At 38.2% G+C, this 20153-nt stretch overlaps 1 protein-coding gene across 2 annotated transcripts in view; it reads left to right on the top strand.

Moving 5' to 3' along the window:
* LOC149319183 (gamma-glutamylaminecyclotransferase-like) overlaps positions 1 to 20153 on the top strand; it is a 107010-nt gene that overhangs the window by 28083 nt on the left and 58774 nt on the right. For both annotated transcript variants that reach the window (XM_089511228.1, XM_089511224.1), the window contains exons 6-11: positions 2969 to 3066; positions 6566 to 6658; positions 11672 to 11833; positions 13185 to 13387; positions 15310 to 15481; positions 15574 to 15705. In XM_089511228.1, the coding sequence (XP_089367354.1) occupies positions 2969 to 3066; positions 6566 to 6658; positions 11672 to 11833; positions 13185 to 13387; positions 15310 to 15481; positions 15574 to 15705 (860 nt within the window). The remainder of the gene's footprint in view (positions 1 to 2968; positions 3067 to 6565; positions 6659 to 11671; positions 11834 to 13184; positions 13388 to 15309; positions 15482 to 15573; positions 15706 to 20153) is intronic.

Here is a 20153-nt window from a genome sequence, read left to right as displayed (position 1 = left end):
GTGGCAGAGTGCCTTTCCACAATATGGTGTACCAGTTTAAACTACATCTAGGTGCCAACCAGAAATGAGTTCCATTCTCTGACAGGCGATCATGGTGGGAAATGTAGCGTAGTTGGTAGGGAGTGTGCTTCGTTAAACTGATTAACACACTTGGCACATGTGTATCTTCAGGGTACTAATTGACAATCATTCCTTGCTTTATATTTTCACTGCTAATTGATTACTTGGGTATGCAGTTCTGGAATGCATTTAGTTTTTATGAATTTACACAATTCCTGTTCTTGGAGCAACAATCAAGAAAGCACAAACAAAAGGTTTTTTTTTTAAAATACCACAACCTGTGTTCTTAAATTTTGATCATAACTGAATCAAGCTCTTTCAGTGTACCTGGCTACCAGATTTATATTCTCCTTTGATGTAAATGAAAGCATGTTGTAGAAACTGTTGTTACTTCTTGTGCTTCACTTTCCAAAAGTATACCTGAAACCAAAGCTTGGAAAGTTACTTTCTTGAAAATAACTTCAGGTAATTCTATTTATCCTTCCAGCCCACTTAAAATATTTTATAATTAACAGAGATAGTTTTTTTAAAAGCAACCTCTAATTTATGGCTGATTGTTTTTTTAAGTTGCCTTGAGTCCTATTATTATTATTATTAGTAGTAGTAGTAGTATTTATTATATTTATCTATTTGTATCCTGATTTTTACGAAATTGGGACTCAAAGCGAGTCACCATTTAAAAGCACGATACAATTAAAACATACAAAAAGTGAGCATTAAAATATAATTAAACTATTCACAAGATTAAAGCAATTCAAACCTCAAATTAAAATTGAGAAAAGGGTGGGGTGTAAATGTATAGAATAAGAAATAAATAAATTTCCCATTGCTAAAAAATAATTAGTTAATTGTTTTTTAAAAAAATAGTTGTAGTTCAGTGTTTTGTTTTGTAAATCTGAATGCCACAGTCCTCTGGCAAAAAAAAAAACTCCTTTTGTCTTTCTTAACCTTCACAACAGAACACAAGGATGCAGTGACCATTTAGTTGAACCATATACCCATGACTATAAAAATTATAGTTATATCTCAAAAGTAATTAAGCTGTCTTTCACAAGGTACCATTGTATAGTACCGCCATCCCTCCCTATTCGTGGGTGTTAGGGGCAAAGGCCCCTCACGAATGTGAAAATTTCACAAACAACCTCTCCCCCCAGTTAACAGGGTGGCAGGTAGGGGGGCTAGAGAAGAGCGTGCACACTTGCCTCTCTTTCCTCTCCTTTTGCATTTCCAAACCTTTGCGATGCTAGCAGTCTCATTCCCTTCCTCCTTTCCCTCCTCTCCCCTCCACTAAGACAGAAAAAGAAACACTAACACTACACCTCCTGTACTTTGCCAGAGTTTGCATTTCCATAATTTCCACACCTTTCTGCTTTCAATCTGATTAGGAAAGATCCACCTTCATTCCTCCCTCATCCTCCCTTTCCCTCCTAGCCAGGCAAAAGTAACACCCTCCCTTCTCCATTTTGCCAGACTTTGCATCACCTCGTTTCCAAAGTGCTTCCAGTTTTTCTCTCCTCCCTCCTCACTCTCTTTTAGGACCTGTACTGTTTCCCACCTTGCCACAATTCGACTCTTGGAAACAGCTTCAGAAACACTGGGAGCACTACACTTTTGACCCATGATTACCTTTTGGTTGCAAAAAAGGTGAGACACAGCACACTGTGAGATGAATCACCTGAGTGCGGTTGTAGGGACAAAAAAAGATTGTTGTCTCACTAGCAGCCAACCTCATTTATGTGTTTTATGGGGAGGAAAAGAAATGAGAAGAAGGTGGATCTGTTGTGATGATGGCTGCTAACATCAGATTGAAAGTGAGAGAACTTTGGAAACAAGGGAGATACAAAGTCTGGCAAAATGGGGAGGGGAGGGTATTGCTTTTGCCTGACTGGGAGTGAGAGGGAGGAGGAGGAGGGGGGGAAGGTGGATCTTTCCTAATCAGGTTGAAAGCAGAAAGGATTGGAAAAAGGAATGCAAACTCTGGCAAAGTATAGGGGGTAAGGTATTTCTTTTTTTTTTTTTTTTTCTGTCTCGGTGGAGAGGGAAGAGGGGGATCTTTCTTTTACACCGATGAGGCTGTTAGCATTGCAAAGGTTTGGAAGTGCAAACTCTGGCAAAGTATGACAGATCGCCCTGTAGCTGACTCAGTTGGGCCACTTACAGGGTGGCAGGAAAAGGTTGGAGAGGAGGGGAGTGTGGATGCTCATGGCGGCCTTGACTACACAAATGATCAAAACAGTGAGTGCCAAAGCCACAAATATGGAGGGACGACTTTACTATATTGAGGGAAAGGAATAATTGGCTCATAACTAGTTATTTCTAACAGTCTAACAATAAACTGGGCAAGATGTTACATCTGTCATAGTTTAGGGATTGCCATTTCTGTAGCATCTTGCCTTTTCTCTCCAGATTCACGATTACCCAGTAGTGTCTCTTTTCCATGTTAGAGAAGTATAGCCAGCTTGGCATCGTGGTTTGAGTATTGGACTAGGACTCTGAAGACTAGGGTTTGAATCCTGGCTCAGCCCTATAAACCCACTGAATGACCTTGGGCAAGTCACACTCTGTCAGCCTCAGGGGATGGCAATGGCTTCCTGGAAAAATTTAACTTCCTGGAAAAACGTAACTTTCCCAAAAGATGGAACTACAGCCTAAACTGAATGCACCATTGAAAATGTACCGTATACTAATGCATACAAACAGAATAATAATAGCTATGTAGATATATGTATTTGACTGAAAATTTCCACCAAGGAGAAAAGACATTTGCACTTCCATAAGCTACACAGAGTTACTGACATAGAGCATAACTTTAAATAATAGATTTTTAAAAAACTTTCTACCTGGTACCCAGTTTTGAACAGTTGTACATGTTGTCTTTATTCTTTATGTCTTGTTTTAAAACTGCTAGGTAAAGAAGGATCCCATTTTTCTACAACCTGGGTCTTGTTGAGTGTTCTCCTCGGTGCTACAGCCATGTTGTGCAAAGAACAAGGAATTACAATACTGGCAAGTTTTCTTTTCATTTCTAATGTGCTGAACTCAGTTCAGTAAAATATCTTGAATCAAGGAACCTTATCGCATCAGTGCCTGAAACGTTTCTTTTCTGTTCCCAAAACGTTTCAAGAGGTAACGTTATGGGAACGGATATTATCGCATTCGAAAATGTAAAGCTTTCCGAGAACGCAATGGGAACACAATTTACCGCATTTGTCCTTATAGGAAGCGTGATAAGTATGAGAACGTTTCAATATTCGCGCATGCGTATTTATTTCGGAGGACCTTGTAATGATGATGTAATCACTCTACTGTTCCTTTTCACCCGGAACTGAATCGGGTGACCTTTTGTGGGGTGTAAAGATGGCGTCTAAGGAAGTGTTTTTGGAGCTACTGTGCAGTATTATAAAGATTGATGAAGAGCAAAGACGGAGGAGAAGAAGTCACACTGCAAAAACTCTATTTCTCTTGAAGCAACGAAAAGCTGCTTTAAGAAAATTGTTAATTTTAGCTGGCGGTGGAAATGTAAATATTACCGCTTGTCTCGCATGGATGTCCACCTGGCCACCTAAACATTGGGAGTAACTTCATGACAATAAGGGCTGTCATACTCCCATGAAGTGTGGTGGACTCTCCTTAGAGTTCTTCCCACAGAGACTGGATGGCCATGTGTCAGGATTGCTTTGATTGTGATTTCCTGCATGGCATGGTGTTGGACTGGATGGCCCTTGTGGACTCTTCCTACTCCATGATGCTAGAAAATGCTTCATTATGGATGTGAAGAAAGAATTAAAAAGACACAAAATATAACGTCCCCATACAATTTTGTTGTAACCAGCCTCTGCTGGCACATGTTTTTTCAACCTTACATTATTATATTCCCTCCTCGACATACAAAAAACTCCATTTTTAAAATGAAAGCATAGTATTCTGATCCATGTCATCAGGGAATACCGTGGTCATGACCATCCATTAACACACAATTCATCTTGAGGATTGTTGTGATAAATTTAGTTAATTTCACTTTCCTAACAAAAAGCTCCATGTCAGGATCATTTTAACTACTAAGATAAGGTTACATATTATTGATGGCATGAAAATCTAAGAAAGGTGCAAGATAAGAAGTCAACAATCATCAACACTTTACGTATTTTACGCACCACGTACAACATACCAGTAATACAGCTTTTGATCGTATTGGACCTATTTGCTGCAGTACTAAGTTTTGGCCATTGTTACTGAAATGATACCTCAACCACATTGTTTTATTTATTATCTCATCCATCATGTATTGTGACAACTAATCATTAATGCAAAAAAACTACTACAATCATCTTTATGACCATACATAAAGATGACATACAGTGTATTATTGTCCATGAGTACCACATGCACAGAAGGAAAGGATTTGCCAGAAAAAAATTGTTTTCAAACACTGCCTTGATTTTTTATATACACATATAGACAAACACACACACACACACACACACACACACAAATATGTAATATATAAATAATATATATATATTACACACACACACACATATATATATTATATATAATATATTGCACACACACACACACACACATATATATATGTATGTAATATAGATATAATATATAAATATACATATATATATTGCCAGTTATCTATATATACAAACATTGATATAATTTAATAATCTATATAGATGTCATGTATATATGTGTGTGTGTGTGTGTGTGTGTGTATATAAAACATGTTTTCTATTTATTACATATTTCACATATGTTTCATATATATATATATATATATATACACACATATGTTGTATATACGTATGTATGTATATGTATATATATAGAGATAGAGACAGAGCGAGAGAGAGAGAGTTTTCCATATACATATATATAATACCATAATTATACACACATCTATCTACACATAGCCCTCACAAATGGTGGGGCTTGATTTTTTTTCTCTATTTATTTTACTCGATGAGTCCCAGGGAGAGCAAGAAAACCGACGCTCTAGGAATGGGGAGGAATGCAGGGAGGGAAGTCCGTTCAGCCAATCAAAACAAGGCAGATCATGAGAACGGAAGTAAGAACGGATTACATTACCGCTCTCACATTTCTTGGACCGTTTTAAAAACGTTTCCACAAGCTTGGATCACTTTCTCATCCGTTCCCTCTGAGGAACACATATGGAACACTTTGAGGGGTATGTAGAACGCGATGGGAACCCGATGGGGACATAAACGTGCGGTAAAGTTGAAAATGTTCTGTTCCAATCGGGTTCCAAAAACGTTCTTGGAATGCAATGCGATAATCTTCATGATGTGTGTTTCCTATGCATAGCTTGTGCACTATGGTTTCCTTATGAAACCCTAGTTTCGTAATAAAATTGTGATAAAATTGATAAAGTGCATGACAACAGAAATTCCAGTAACTTTCTTTGTTATCCATCTTGTGTTCACTTTTGTGTTTTAAAATTTGTTTGTTAAATTCAGAGGTATATTTTAGTGTTATTGAAGAATGCAATATATCTATAACAGAGGTGAGAAAAGGTAGCTAAGGTACCATATATTGTTTTTGCAGCACTTGGCCAAAAATGAAAATGGAAATGCTTTGATGTCAGCACCAACCACATTGGGCGTGCCAGCGCAACCTGCCAGCATGGCTGGGGGTGAAAAATGGTTTTTGTCCTCTCCAAAGTTGTCCATCCTTGCCCTAAATTGTAGTTTGTTGATTATGAGTGAACCACAGGGCACTTCGGGCTCCTGCATTTCCCCTCTCTTCCCCTCCATTATAGGCAAAAAGAGAAGAATAAAATTCCTCTTTCACTTTAAAGTAATCCAGAGTTCTATGTTAGGTAAACATTGTAGAACTATGATTTGCTTTCATCAGTTAAACTGCAGTTTGATATCCTGACTGACTTTGGTTAGAAGAAACCATAGTTCCTCAAGCTAGTGTGTAAAGCAAATGCAATTAGCATTCAGTCAGTCAAATTTTATTGCTTTTGGCCAATGGTCATTGCATAAAACAATGTCACAACAACAAAATAACATATATCATATATCCAGCATCGATCATATGATTATACAGCAATTTACAATTTTAAAAATTTAGCAATTAAAATTTAAAATAGTGTGTGTGTGTGTGTGCGTGTGTGTGTGTGTGTGTGTGTGTAGTTATTAAATATAATTATCACCTTTACAACTTATGGCCATCTCTGCTATATATTTTTTTCTGATTTTAAAACAAATAAATGTGAAAAATATTACAGTTGTATGTGCCAAATTATAAATTTGTGTGTTGTATTATTAAAGCAGTAAAATAAATTCTGATTTGATAGGAAATGTAAGTATTGTGACTAGTATTTCAATTTCCCCATTTTTTTCCTCCCAGACTTTCACGTTGTCTGGATGTTTTTTGTATCTTGTTATAAATAAGTAACTACCATATTTAAAAGTTTTATATTATCCTCTTTCTTCGGCATTCTTACCCTCCTTAACTCTTGTCTTTTTAGGGTTTAAATGCTCTTTTTGATGCTGTAGTGATTAACAAGCTTAATATTTTGGAAATCCTTTTGAAGATACTGCATAAGGATAAATCATTGGAGGTGAGTCTATTTCACTTTAGTTTGGTGTCCTCATATGGTTAAAGTTTAAATGTTAACATTAGTAGCATAATGTTCTCATCTAGAATGTCACTTTCATGCTGCAGTGGATACCGTTCTTCAATAAAATGTGAATATTGAACAAGATTCAATCATGCAAGCCCTTTGAAGAATGAGCTACAGTTGTAGTACTTTTCTGAACATGAAACCGAAAGCCATTAAACTGGTTAATCATGTGGGTCAAGAGGCTTCTTATTGGAGGAATACAATTAAATCCTTCCAAATCTCCTTTCTCCCTAGGGCAGTCTAGGTACCTCTGTATTTGAATTTTCCCTCTTATTTTGTTTTGTGCATAATCTTGTTATCTATTTTTTTTTTATTCCAGTCAGACTTAACTTTGACTACTCTGCAATCTTCTTGTTGGCCAGTGACTAGTTACTCATTTCCTACTACTCTTTCAGTCAGGATTCTATTTTAGTCATGTAGGGGTTGGGGTGATCTTTTTTGGTAGCCATTCTCATTAACATCCTTCCTGTTTTATCTGTCTTTCTTTTTTCTCAGACCTTCAGTTACTTTGCCTCTGAACTACCTGTCTTTAGAAATCCCCTCCCCATTCAGATTCCCATATCTGAATTCTTTCTCTGTGTAGTTTTTTTTTTTTTTTTGGTAAGAGTTTTCTCCCCAGCCAAACTGACATCTTATCTCCTTTGCAGAAACTAAAATCTGTTGTTGGGGGATTCATTCACCGAACAGTCTGTTAGCTTGTGAATGTTCATTGACATTATGGTAGTGATATTTTCACTGACTCATGCTGTATTTCGGAATAATTTCCCCCTGCCTTGAAAACTGAGTGACTGAATCAGGATAGTTCATAGAAATGGAAATGAATTCTATCATAAAAGTATACACAAAGTTTTACCATGATATCCTAGAGTTCAAGGAACCATACAAGTTACAAAAGGGCAAGTTTAATTTATTTCTGTGGAACTTACTACTAAGTTATTGTGGTTAGAATCAAGATATTAAATTTAGGACTGGAGTGGTGAGCAACCTAGTAATTTGTTTTTGGCATTCCATTCCATCTGCCAGAGAAGGTTGCCAGGCACATATCCCTTCCTTGAAAGTGGTTAGGCAACACATAAATATAAAAGCTTTATGTATTCATATGGGATAACAGATTGGGCATGAAGGTACAGTTTTTAACCCAGGAATCAGCTGCCTCATCTGGAAAATGCAGATGAAGTAGGCTGAAAACAAAACTAATCTACAGGGAGAAGAGTAGGGTTGGAAGAAAGACTTACATCCCCACTCTCTAGGAGTATTTGTCTTTTGACAGTATTTCAGTACAAAAAAAGTGTATGTGTCACTCTCTGTATATGTAGCTACACAATGGGGTCCTTTGCTATTAAAGATCCTGGAGAATTTGCTCCCATTTCACCATTGATAATCCTGCCTTGCATAGCATTTTAACTACATTTTCCTGATAAGTGCTGTCCAGAATAGATCAAAGATAATAGACTATGGCCTGTTACAGACAGGCCAAAATAAAGCTGCTTCGAGTCACTTTAGAGGTATGGTATTTCAATGATGCATGCGTCCTAAGAGTCCAAAAGCCGCACCAAAGCTGCACTCCAGTCCTTAGAACTGGAGTGTGGCTTTGGTGCAGCTTTTGGACTCTTAGGACGCATGCATCATTGAAATACCATACCTCCAAAGTGACTCGAAGCAGCTTTATTTTGGCCTGTCTGTAACAGGCCTATATAAGAACAAAAATAAAACATATATTTAATAAAATTATTGCTGTTGTCATTATTATTATTATTATTAGCATTAACACTCGCATTAGTGTTAGCATTAGCATTCAGTGCAGAAATAAGACTTTATTTTCAAGTATGAACGTATTAGACATGATGCCAGTCTGTCTTTCTCCATTTGGTGTTAATCAAATACACTGGATTAGGAGTAATCAAATAGCTGTCAGATATCACATAACATTAGTTCTTAACCTTTTATTCACCACGGACTCTCTTTAAATATATTTTGTTGCTGCAGACTCAAACACTGGCTGTCCACAAAGAAGGGGAGTGCAAGCTGCACCTCAGGAGACCCTCTGTATAGTATAGAATAAAGTTTGAACAACTCCAGCCCAGAAGGAGTGGGGGGGGGGGTGAGAGGAGTGTGAAGAAGCTCACATGCCCTTCTTGTTTACATTAATCATATCCATTCAATCACTGTTAGCTACGACTGGCAGTGATGGCTTCCCAAGTACTTCTGGCAAGATCCCTTCCTAGCCCAACTTGCATATCCCTGGGATCCTCTGGAGGTTTGCCATCTACATGCTTAACTAGGCCTGACCTTGCTTACCTTCCAAAATCAGATGAAACTGAGTCCATTCGGAGAGGTGGTTTTCTTTCTCAAGCTACACCCAGAGAGGTAACTTTTTCGAAAGAGAGTTATGCAGGGAAAAGGGACTCAACCCTCCTAAACCCTGATTGACAGGACAAGCATCCTAGAAGTTCACCTTTCTCCAGGCCCTTCTCTGGAAATTGCTGCAACACTAATGGTGGCAGAGTATTTTCTTTTTCGTCTTCACCATTGAAATTCCTGGTGTCATCCACCACTGTGGAGTGCTGCTTGATGCGCTCCAGCACCGACTCCATCTTTTGCCTCTTGACCTGTCTGAAAAGAAAGGAGGCACAAGTTGTATCTTGCAAAAGAAGAAGAACAACTCGAGGCCAGAAGGGCTGGGAGGTTGAGAGGAGTGCTGAGAGACTGGGCTACTTGAGAGGTGCAGCTTGTTCCCTTTTCTCATGGGCCCTCTTTTTTTCCCCTTTTGGTTGCACAAGCTTTTCCACATTCCTCTCACTCACCCAGCCTTTTCAGCCCACAGTTTACACAACTCTGGCCCAAAAGGACAGTGGGTGAGAAGAGGTTTGCATGGCTTTTTATCCTCATGCCACTCAAGGTGTTGACAGGCTCTGACAATTGTATATGTATATATAGTGATAGTGTAGCAAAGTCTAAGCCTTTCCATGAAATAAAATAAAGAGGAAGTAAGGAAATCTAGAACATTATCTTTAGTCAAAGGTACAAAACTGAGCCGAAGAAAAGGATAGTTTTGTAAAAATTATAAGAAAGGTTCGGATTAGGGAGCAAGGGACTCTTCCAAAAAAAAAAAAGCTCTACTTATCAGTCTACTTTGTATTTACTTTGACCAGAGCCAGGTGCCCGACCCCCACAATAATGATCAGAGCACATGCTAGGAACTTGTTTCTCATACCAGAACTGAATTAAATTCTCAGTCCCCTATTAAACAAAAAAGCGTTCACTTCTGGTTGTCCAAAACCTTCCCAATTTAAGGGTCGATAGTCATTTTATTGTTACTGTCTTGTTTGTCAGAAACACTTGCTGATCACATAGGGAGCTTAATAAAAAATTTTAACTGTTTCCTCTTGTGACTAATACTGCAGAGTAGGATGCTGATTTATTTATTTTTAAAGTTTTTATTCATTTATTTTATTATTTGGCTATCAACCATATCCCTCTGGTGGTCTACAAAAGGTATGCATTAATAAATTAGTTAACTACATCCAAAATAAGTTTAAAACAGTATCAATTCAACAAACATAAAGCCTCACGTGAAAGCAGAGTGAAAAATTTCATACTTATATTCTTTAATTTTACTGGGTAGTGTTGCTATAACAACCCATTTCTTACAAAATTTATGTTGCTCTCATTTGGCTCACAGCTATTAGAGCTTAACATGGCTAAGGATATGAAAGGCAAGATTATTGTTACTTTTTTCAAGGCCTCTTCATATAACTGTCAAAGCATGAAAAAAGAGAAAATCCCCAAAAGGAGCTGAGGCACATCTTGCTTTCTCAGAAATCCTGGATTGTTTGTTGGTTTGTTTTTCAGTTTAGTGCATATTTGCATCTATTTTCACTGTTTGCATAATTTGTTCTGCTTTTAGTCATCCTGGGTAAGGACTAACAAGACAGGTAGTACAACAAAATCCAAAATACCCAATCCAACTTTATACCCAGCTTTAGTCCCGCAACTGTCAACAGGCACTTGAAGCTTTCTGGCTTTCTAAAAGCTCAGGACATTTAATTAAAAAAACAAAAACCTTACTTGCTACATTTATATACCATCTTTCCTCCAAGGAGCTCAATGTAGTATGCCTTGCTTTTAACCTGGGTCTCCCCAGCATTAGTCTGATACATTGGCCCCTGGCTATTGTGACTTCTCCCAGCTTTTTATATGAAAATGTGAAACATAGTAGAAGATTGCTCATACTGTTCCATACTGCTCCAAGACTGATGACATCTTTATGAGTAGCAGTAATGTTGTCCATGCCTTGCCTGTCCTGAACAGGTTTCCTATGTTGTTAAAAACTGAATGGCTCACCTCCTCATTGCATCATGATGGTAGCAAGCATCTACCAAACTTCTTTCTACTATGTATTTTTATATGAAGAAGAGCCCTTCCAGGGTCAGAGTCTCCCTTATTTGGAATTCCAAAACCTGAAACACTGCAGAATCCAAAATTGTCCACATGGGTGGCTGAGATCGTGAAACCTTTGCTTTTGGATGGTTCAGTGTACACAAACTTTGTTTCAAGCTCAAAATTATTAAAAATGTTATATATAAAATTAGCTTCCAGCTATGTGTATAAGGTGTATATGAAACATAAATGAATTTTGTGTTTAGACTTGGGTCCTATCTCCCAAGATATCTTATTATTATGTATGTGTAAATATTCCAAAATCTAATCATCATCATCATCACCACCACCACCACCATCTTAAATCTAAAACACCTCTGGTCCCAAGCATTTCAGATAAAGGAGACTCAACCTGTACTGTCATTTTTTTTCAATTACTGTTTTGTCATCTCACTACATTTATCTTGTAAGGTTCCCACTACCACTCCAGTTTTTAACAAAACCATTTTGAGGTTTTAGCAGTTCTATCACTCACTCATTCCCACACCCACTATTTTTTTCTCTCTCTAGAGTCTGGTGGTATTTAGAAAAGGACTCCTTTTCAGGATGACTCTCCTGTTATCTGGAGGAGCTACTGTTCTCTATGTGCGCTGGCGAATTATGGGCACAGGTCCCCCAGCATTTACTGAAGTGGATAACCCTGCTTCATTTGATGATAGTCCACTTGTAAGGGTAAGTTGCAATGGCATTGCTTTTCAGTAAGTTAAAAAAAGTGGGAAGGAAGCAAAGGTCAGTGGTGTGTGTCTGTATTTACCTACCTTCCAAGTCTCCTATCAACTTATAGTGACCCCATGAATTCCGTAAGGTTTGCTTAGGCAAGGAATACTCAGAAGAGGTTTGTCATGGCCTTCCTCTGAAATATAGCCTATAGCACCCGTGATTCTTTGGCAGTCTTCCTAAGGACTAGCTAAGGCCAACCGTGCTCAGCTTCTAAGACTAGATGGAATTTGGTGCTTTAAGGTTATTTAGGCCCCTCAGGGTAGAACTAGTAATTTATATGAATGAAGTCTCCAGTTTAGTCCCTGGCAGTACCAAAAGGTCACTGTAAATTCCATATTTCAACTCATAGAAAAGGGAATCATCCCTTGGTGATAGGCAAAAATGTAATGTGTCCTGGAAGCAATGACACCCCCCCCCCCCCCGTCATCTACTCTCATCCATCCAGCCTTTAGGGTGAGCACAAACTTGTTTGCTGTTACCCACCTCGATCCAAGAAAGGGATACAAGTTGTTGTTATTGTTATTGTTATTATGCCAGCCAAAATTTTGTAGGTTCTTGGGCATCATTTTCCTTCGCTTCATCATTTAGATCCTTTGTTGCATGCTCCTTGATTAAGCCCCAAAACTTGCTCTCGACTTATACATAACATTGACTTAAAGTCAAGTATATACGGTAAGTTTAGGGGCAAGTTCTGTTTCATCAAAGTTATTGTTTTCACTGAATGCATTCAAATTGTTCTGAAAGCCTTGTAGGATTAAAATTCTATAATTCTATAATTAAATTAATATTAAAGCCCACGAATTTTAAGAATAACATTTCACAGCAAAAAGTGGGCAAGCCCAAAATCACTGTGGCCTTCCTAGAAACAAATAGTTCTTGGACTATTCGAATTTGTATAATGAGGATTGTGGTTAGTGGTATATCTGATTACACTTAGCCTAAATAAGTCTCAGGGTTCATCTACATTTGACACCAGTTTAACTGCCATGGCTCCGTCCTACAGAATCCTGGGATTTGAATTTTGTGAGGCACCAGCACCCTTTGGCACAGAAGCCTAAAGACCTTGTAAAAGTACAAATCCCAGATTTCCATCGGATAGCATTATGGCATGTAGAGCAGCGTCAAACTGCATTAGATGCACCCTACATGGTAGAGACTTCACCTAGAGTCCTTCATTTAGTAAAAGCTTCAACAAAACTCTTAATACCTGAAATGGGCGTCGTAAAATTTTATCTCTTCCTCCCTCCCAACAGCCTCTTAAGTTCAGTATGAAGTAAATGTTTGTTTTTCCTTTGATTGACAGGCTATAAACTATAATTACTACTATTCGTTGAATGCATGGTTGCTGCTGTGTCCCTGGTGGCTGTGTTTTGATTGGTCAATGGGCTGTGTGCCCCTTATTAAATCAGTCAGTGACTGGAGAATAATTGCACTCGGAGTTCTTTGGTTCTGCCTAATTGCTCTGATGTGCCAAGCCTTGTGCTCCGAAGACAGCCAGAAGAGAAGGTAAAAGACATTGTTGAATTTTAAATCTCTCCGTGGTTTTGTAGGCATTATGGCCTTAAATGCAGAACTGTTCTTTTTCTTTCTTCTAATGAATTGGGAGAATCGATACACCTTTGCCAGTGCACTTCAAATAAATATTTATAGCGTTGACTTGCATTCCCTTCCCAATTTGGTTCCATCATTTTTTTACGCTGCCTATGGGGGGGGAAGACTTGTAAAAAGAAGGGGGGGGGCACGGATGGTTGCTTTATCTTCCCCCTGAAATGGCAGTTTGAAATCCTTAACTCTGTAGGGGGTAAAAAGTAATTTGTGGCCAGAATGAAGTGTAATTGATGGATGTTGTTTTCTTCACCTCCTTCAACAATGTTTCTTTTGTTAAATAAATAAATAAACTTAAAATAACTTTTAAAAAGAAAAGAAAAGTGTGTGTGGGGGGGTATTGGTTCTGGCTGTTGGTTTAAAAATAAATAAAATTCTGTCCTAGAGTGATTGGTCTTTCATCAGTAAACATATATGGATACAAAAATGGGGGAAATGCTGTGATTTTAAGGAAATGAAAGTTACTTTAAGCATCTAAGAAAATTCAACAGGTGTATCTCTGGTGTTCTTGAAGAAAATGCATAATTTAAGGATCACAAACATAATTTTCTTAATTAGCAACATGTCCGTTGTTTGAATTAAGCATTTCTTCATTCTCCACAGGAATTTTGTATGGATTTTGTTCTCATTTCCCCCTTTTAAAAATTTAAATTATCATCTAGTAATGCTTTCAGAATATCCATAGTGCTTCGCTATTTCAGCAGCCTGACAAGGTCTAAAAAGGTATTCATATCCTAATATTGTAAGTGAAAAAACAGAAGTTTGCCTGTGATGTGAGATTGAGCACAGTAACATTGTGGCTGACACGTTTAGTCTATGTGCCATTTCCCACCTTCTTGTTTGTGTACAGTGACTTGGATTCCATGCTAAATCAAGCTAATTCAGGGCTTTCTTCTACATAGGTGTTCCTAGATAATATCCAGAACAAATTGTAACAGTATCTTGTGATCAGAGACCCAACATACGGATTTTGTCAGTTAATCTTTGGGGCTTGCTTATTTGTATGGTGAAACTGAGCCAACACAGATATGCTTGGTCTATGGTTCAGCCATAGAGTAGGAAAAAAACTCATGTGAAAGCCCATTGATACCAATGGCAAAACAACTATGCTGTAGAGAGTTTTTGGGAAGATCTAGACCTTGCATCTATAAGAGAACTCGAGTCCCCATGCCAGAGGGTTTTTCTTCATTGTGTACACCAAATGTTCCCTTTCAGATTGAAGTGAATGTACAAGGTCCACAAGTGTAGGTAAAATCTCTGGACTTGAGCCTTTTATTTACCCCTGCATCACTTAAACTATCACATGACATGCATATAAATATGTCATTTACATCAGTGGTACTCTGTCAGTTGGCTTCTAGGAGGTGAAGTCCCAAAACATCTAGAGGATCAAACTTTGAGAATCACTTGCTTTCATAATTTCTTTTGAATTGCTTGGACTCCCTTCCATCATTACATTTGGTGGCAGGTGAGCTGTGGCAGTTAGGCTTCTTCCCTCTACATAGTAGGACTGGAGGTTCAAGATCTTGTGGAAGAAGGAGACCATGCAGCAGTTCCTTCCTACTTGCATTGCCTCTCCTGGGGAATGGACAGATGTGGGGGTGAAAAGTAGCTGTGGCATGGATTTCTCCCATGTTACCTTGGACTAATGTTGTTGCCAGACAACATTGAAAAGACTCATGGTGCCCACAGCTTCTACATTCAAGTTTTACCACTCAAATGAACCCTTCAAAGTTCCACCCTATATCCAGTTATTAAAATGATAAGTAAAAGTACTGCAGTAAAGTTAATCCTCAACCTGTGATGACTTTCCTGTTTTCCAGAATCCTTACACTGGGATTGGGATTTCTCATTATTCCTTTTCTTCCGGCGAGCAATCTATTCTTTCGAGTTGGATTTGTCATTGCGGAAAGAGTAACCTATTTGCCCAGTATTGGCTACTGCATGTTGATTACGTATGGATTCGGTCTGTTGAGCAAACAAGTTAAGAAAAAGGTACTAATGAAGTGATCCTTATTAATGACAACTGGGACATGTAAAAGGACATTTGAAGGAGTGGTCTTTAACATGTATCTCCTTTCTTCAAGAAATTACTTGTTGCTGCTCTGCTGGGCGTCTTGGTGATAAACGTATGGCGTTGTGTAATCCGCAGTAACCAGTGGAGATCAGAAGAGCAGCTTTTTAGGAGTGCTTTGTCAGTGTGTCCACTGAATGCCAAAGTAAGATTTCTCTTTGTTTTTTCAAGTATTTGACTGACAGTAATAACAAATTACATTGCTAGCATTAGCATCTCACAAGATTGCATTTGAGGACCAGAGTTATTCTTCACTTACCAGTCAGTTTGTCGTTACAGTAGTAGTAATTTCATTAAGACATACATGTTGACAGATTCATTTCTAACTTTTCTGTCTGTGCTTTCACTGTTTCACTTCCTTGCATTGGCGACATAAACATGTTGCTCTCTTAATGGTAGTTAGAAGCATAGAGGCTGAGCTGAATGGTTACATCTTTAGTCATAGGACTACAAAATTCTTGTTGTTTCTTCTTATTAATTTTTAGGAAGGATGACAAGCCAGATTTTACTGAGTAAAGCAAATTTATGAGGAAATTCAGCAATTAATAAAGTAGTATTTACTACTAAAATTCCACAGGAATGTTATCAGACGTTATAGCTTTTCTGTCAGGCAGTGTTTAGAACAGCAGTAAAGATGTAGCATCATCTATGTGCATGCCATTTTATGAAGAGAAATCTTGTTACAGAAAATTCTACAAAAGGAAAGGAGATAAGAGCTGGGAAAGCTATTGTACAGAAAAGTTCCGGTGCAATACTGCTTGCCTTCAGATTGAGTAGATCAGGAAAATATGATAAGCTTCCTCAAATAGATTGGGATGTAGTTTTATACATGCATGTGTGTATACAAACACACATGCATACCATAACAGCACACACACACCCCCTCATTATTGAAGTTGGCCACCTGTCGATTGCCTGTCACTTGGAGTCCAAAGGCATGAACTGTAAATACACAGTGCAGAAATTATTTCATTTAAGTTGATAGGGTTGTATCCATGTTTGCTACCTAGAATCTCAAGTTGTGCTTATAGAAAAGGCATTTGGAGAAATATTACTGTTTTATTTCTAAGTGACAACGAAGATACATCCTCAAACCTACTCTAGAGCTAAGGATTTCTTTCATTGTGTCATTTAACAGTATGAATAAACATAAGAGGATCTCAGAGAATTCAAGATCTGTTATCATTTTTGCATGCATAATATTTCTCTGGAAATCAGGTCAATCCCTGCTTTTATGCATCACTAAACACAATGACAGGATATAAAATAAAATCTTTAAGAGTGTATTGTATTTTCCTTGCATTGGTTGAAGTGTTAAATGAGTTCCCCAACAAGCTTTGCCATCCCCGTTTTTTTCTTTTTCTTATTACATTTGCTAATGCAGAAAATATGAGCAGCTGAATTGTTAGTTTTTCTCACATTTGCCTTATTTTAGAAGCGGGTTAATATACATGAAGAGAGACATCTTAGTGATTTGAGTGTTGGACTATGACTGTGGAGACCAGGGTATAATTTCCTGCCCAGCCATGAAACCCATTGGGTGATCTTGGTCAAGTCACATACTCTCAGCCTCAAGGGAAGGCAAAGGCAAACCCCCTCTGAATAAATCTTGGCAAGAAAAGCCCATGATAGAGTTGCCTTAGGGTCGCTATAAGTTGGAAACAACTTGAAGGCACACTACAGCAATACATGAAACTCCCTCCCCACGAAAAAGAAGAAGGAAGAAAGTGCCCAGAATCTGGTCTCTAAGATGACCAAAAGAAAGCTATACTGTAATGTGTAATTTTTCCAGCCATTTTTGCAATGAACCAGGATTTTTTATTGTCACTCTTTTCATAGGTGTGTCTGAATCTGTCAATTTTTCTTAATTTAGAGGGATCCTGTAGCACCTTTGAGACTAACTTAAAGAAAGAAGTTGGCAGCATGACTATTTGTAGACTAAAGTCTACTTTCTCAGATGCATCTATCCTAAATGCATTTGTTCCTAAATGCATCTGAGGAAGTAGACTTCAGTCTACGAATACTCATACTGCCAACTTCTTTCTTTCAGTTAGTCTCAAAGGTGCTACAAGAATTTTCTACATACTGATTCTACAGACTAGCACAGCTATATCTTTGGATTTTTCATAATGTCACAGTAGATTTTCATACTATTAACTATGTACATATTTCTATGCATTTTTCCTAATAAAACCATATTTGTGCACATTTTTTTCTTTTGGCTGAAGTATGTTTTAGGAATTTTTCAATCATACACATTTTTAAAGTTCACATTTTTAAAATGTATGCTTTTTTGTATATTGTGTGCTTGCAGCACATACTGTGAACCTTACAAATGGGCAGACTTCAGAGGCAAGGTGTGCTTTCTCTTCCATGAGATCCTGAGAGGTGCAAAGTAATTATTTTCCATCTCTAGAAAAGTTGGATGGATAGACTGCTCCAAATACCATTGTCTGCATCGTCAGTTGCTACAACAGCTGAAAGCAATCTCAAAACATCTGTCCTATATCCCTTCTGCAACTGTGTCAGTGACATTTAGATTAGAGCATATTTTGAGCGCCTTTTCCTTCATGGCACACAGTAAATCTGTCCCAGCAGGTCTTCCTTCTGCATGTCTAGATGTGATAGTGTCTTTATCATCTGAAAAAGTCTACCAGATAGCTCTCTGAGGGCACAGGGACAGTAGAGAATATACCAGTCTTTCATACTGTGGCCTTGCCTGCATGGTTGAAAGCCCATGCTCACCCCGACAGTGGTGTTGTCTGTTTCCACAGTGCATGGTGACTTCCAGTGAAATACCATGGGTTTCTGTAGTTAAGATGACTTTCTCCTGGAGTTTACAAACTTGTGGGAAACCTTAGTGTTTCCCACAACATTTCAGAGAAGCGTTCCCAGGCATTGCATAATTGTCGCTTGCTATTTGATAGTCTTTTGATGCCTGTTTTATCGAACCATTTTCTGTATTGCTATGTACTTTATATGTATTAGCCTACTACCCCCACCACCTTTCCCTTCTCCTTTTATGTCTTTTTAGATTGTAAGCCTGAGGGCAGGGAACCTTCTAATTAAAAAGATTGTATGTACAGCGCTGTGTAAATTTACAGCGCTTTATAAATAAAAGATAATAATAATAATAATAATAATAATAATAATAATAATCTTCAAACTCCACGATTAGTGCAGGGTTTTGTGGCATGCAAACAGCTGGATCAGGCCCAGTTTGCACTGGCCAGCTTTTCACATGCCAAGTACCATGTCATCCCACTTCTTCCTATGAGAAGATAGGGCAGAGGGACCCACTGATCACTTGGCAAAGATCTCTGGAGCTCATGCAAGTAAGGGATGCAGCAGTGATGGCTCCAGGGATGGAGTTATAGGACATACAACCCTGTACCACCAATGTTGTAGACAATGCTGTACTGCCACCCCGGCTTTGGCTCACTGTGTGTGGCTGCCATTATGGTAAATTCAGAGCCAGTGTCAGAGCATAATGCTCTGGGCTGGCTTCGGACTGACTGGCCAGGACAGAAAAGGCCTGTTTTCCTTGATGCAATATTATTAGCAAAGAAACAATACACCTGTCACTATGTTCAAATCAGTTGTTAGCTCACTACTTTCTTATATCCCATTTGGTATTTGGTAGATAAATATAGGTACAGCTGAATTTCTCTGACCTACACAGATTTTGGCACAATTGGGATTACTGTTTGGCTATACAGACTAATTGTGTGCTTAAAGTGTACTGATTCTTATTTAATTCTTAATCAGCTTGTACCAGCATACTGGGCCTAGCAGGGACAATGGATTACTGCTGCCAGAACCAACAATAGTCCTTTCTTTTTCATCAATGGCAGCATGTCAGGTACACTGACACAGGTTGATATTCTGGTGGTGGAGGCATGGGCCTAAAGCAGGATTAGATTTCAGGTCTGTTTAGTGAGGCTGCTATGAGGTCAATTCTTCCCTGCCCCCAATTCAAATAGAGTTCTTCCAGAAGTCTCCAAAATAGAATTTTTATTATTCAGCAAAATAAGTAGCAGCTGTTATCTGTTCTTTGCTGACCAATGCCTCCTAGAATCAGCAGATTTTTAAAAACCCACAAATCTGTAAATACATCAGACTAACATAAAAACAATTTATATGCTAGGATTTCAGCTGAATTTAGTAATTTTAAAAAAATAACTAAATAACTGCTGGCGTTTTTTTTAAGCTGGGATGCTTATTCTTTCATTATCTTCTTCTTAATCTCCCAGTTTCCTTGCACCACATTCTCTTGAGCTTCATTTTGAATTATTACTGGAAGTCCTAGATGCCACCAGAATGTGTCATAAACACTTCTCATGCCTAACAGGGGTTTGTCTATATGGTAGCCCTCAGTCCTGCTGTGTTGTGTTGTTTTGCCTCCAAGTCATTTTGGTGACCCTAAAACAAACCTATCATGGTATTCTTGGCAACTTTCTTCAGAGGTGGTTTGCCATTACCATCTTCTGAGGCTGAGAGTGTGACACTTCGCCAAAATTCGAACCCTGGTCTTCATTTATAATCCAACACTCAAACCACTATGCCACACTGGCTCCCTCAGTCCTACTACCA

This window comes from Sceloporus occidentalis, unplaced genomic scaffold (assembly GCF_023333645.1).
Source record: "Sceloporus occidentalis isolate IW3139 unplaced genomic scaffold, rSceOcc1.0.p SCAF_2, whole genome shotgun sequence".
Taxonomy (NCBI): Eukaryota; Metazoa; Chordata; class Lepidosauria; order Squamata; family Phrynosomatidae; genus Sceloporus; species Sceloporus occidentalis.
Note: the sequence above shows the minus strand (reverse complement) of the source record. Positions and strands in the feature narration are given on the sequence as shown.